Source organism: Neopelma chrysocephalum, unplaced genomic scaffold, assembly GCF_003984885.1.
Source record: "Neopelma chrysocephalum unplaced genomic scaffold, ASM398488v2 Primary Assembly neopelma1_80772, whole genome shotgun sequence".
Taxonomy (NCBI): domain Eukaryota; kingdom Metazoa; phylum Chordata; class Aves; order Passeriformes; family Pipridae; genus Neopelma; species Neopelma chrysocephalum.
In genome coordinates this window covers 1-810 of record NW_020912197.1, presented here as the reverse complement: position 1 = coordinate 810, position 810 = coordinate 1, and the positions used below count along the sequence as shown (strand labels likewise).

General features: G+C 58.9%; 1 protein-coding gene across 1 annotated transcript; it reads left to right on the top strand.

Moving 5' to 3' along the window:
• Positions 1-268: 268 nt before the first annotated feature.
• On the top strand, positions 269-807 carry LOC113979460 (scavenger receptor class A member 5-like; the record flags this gene model as incomplete). The annotated part of the gene is made up of 1 exon (XM_027706844.1): positions 269-807. A coding segment is annotated over one exon (539 nt), but the record flags the coding sequence as incomplete, so codon positions are not given.
• Positions 808-810: the final 3 nt, after the last annotated feature.

The window sequence follows — 810 nt, the reverse complement described above, 5'->3', positions numbered from 1 at the left end:
TGATTCCGTGATTCCGTGATTCCGTGATTCTGTGATTCTGTGATTCTGTGATTCCGTGATTCTGTGATTCCATGATTCTCTGATTCCGTGATTCTGTGATTCTGTGATTCCACGATTCTCTGATTCTCTGATTCTCTGATTCTCTGATGGGATGGGACGGGATGGGACGGGATAGGATGGAACAGGATGGGATGGGATGGGATGAGATGAATCCCCCCCATTCCCGGAGCCTCTCCCGCCATTCCCACCCCTCTCCCACCATTCCCAGCCTCCCGCCCTCATCCCTCCCCGGAGGATCTCCGTGTTCTCCTCGGGAACATCCAACGCCTCAACGAGACCTTCCGGGACCTTCAGCTCCAACTCCTGCTCCTCCCGGCCCGGGGGGAAATCCTGGATCACGTCTGGAGGCTCCAGGATCTCCTCCAGAACCACTCGGATTCCCTGCTCCGGGCGGGAACGACGCTCCGGAGGCTCCAGGAACTCCTGGAGCTGCTCCAGAGCCGGGCGGGAGCGACGGATGCGGCCGTGGCCGAACTCCGGGATTCCCTGAACCGGCAGGGAGACCATTCTCAGCTGGAATTATCCCGGCTTTCCGTGGCCGGCAACGGCTCCCAGCTGCTCCTGGAGCATCATTCCCGACTCCTGGAACGCTTGGGAGGGAGGATGGAAAGCTTGGAAGAGCGACTGGAGCTCTTGGGCGGATCCGTGGATTCCATGAATAGGAGTTTCTCCTACGAGCTGGAATTGCAGCGTTCCCGGCTCCGGGATTTCTTTGGGATGGTCGGGAATGTCACGGAAGAGGCGAGGAGG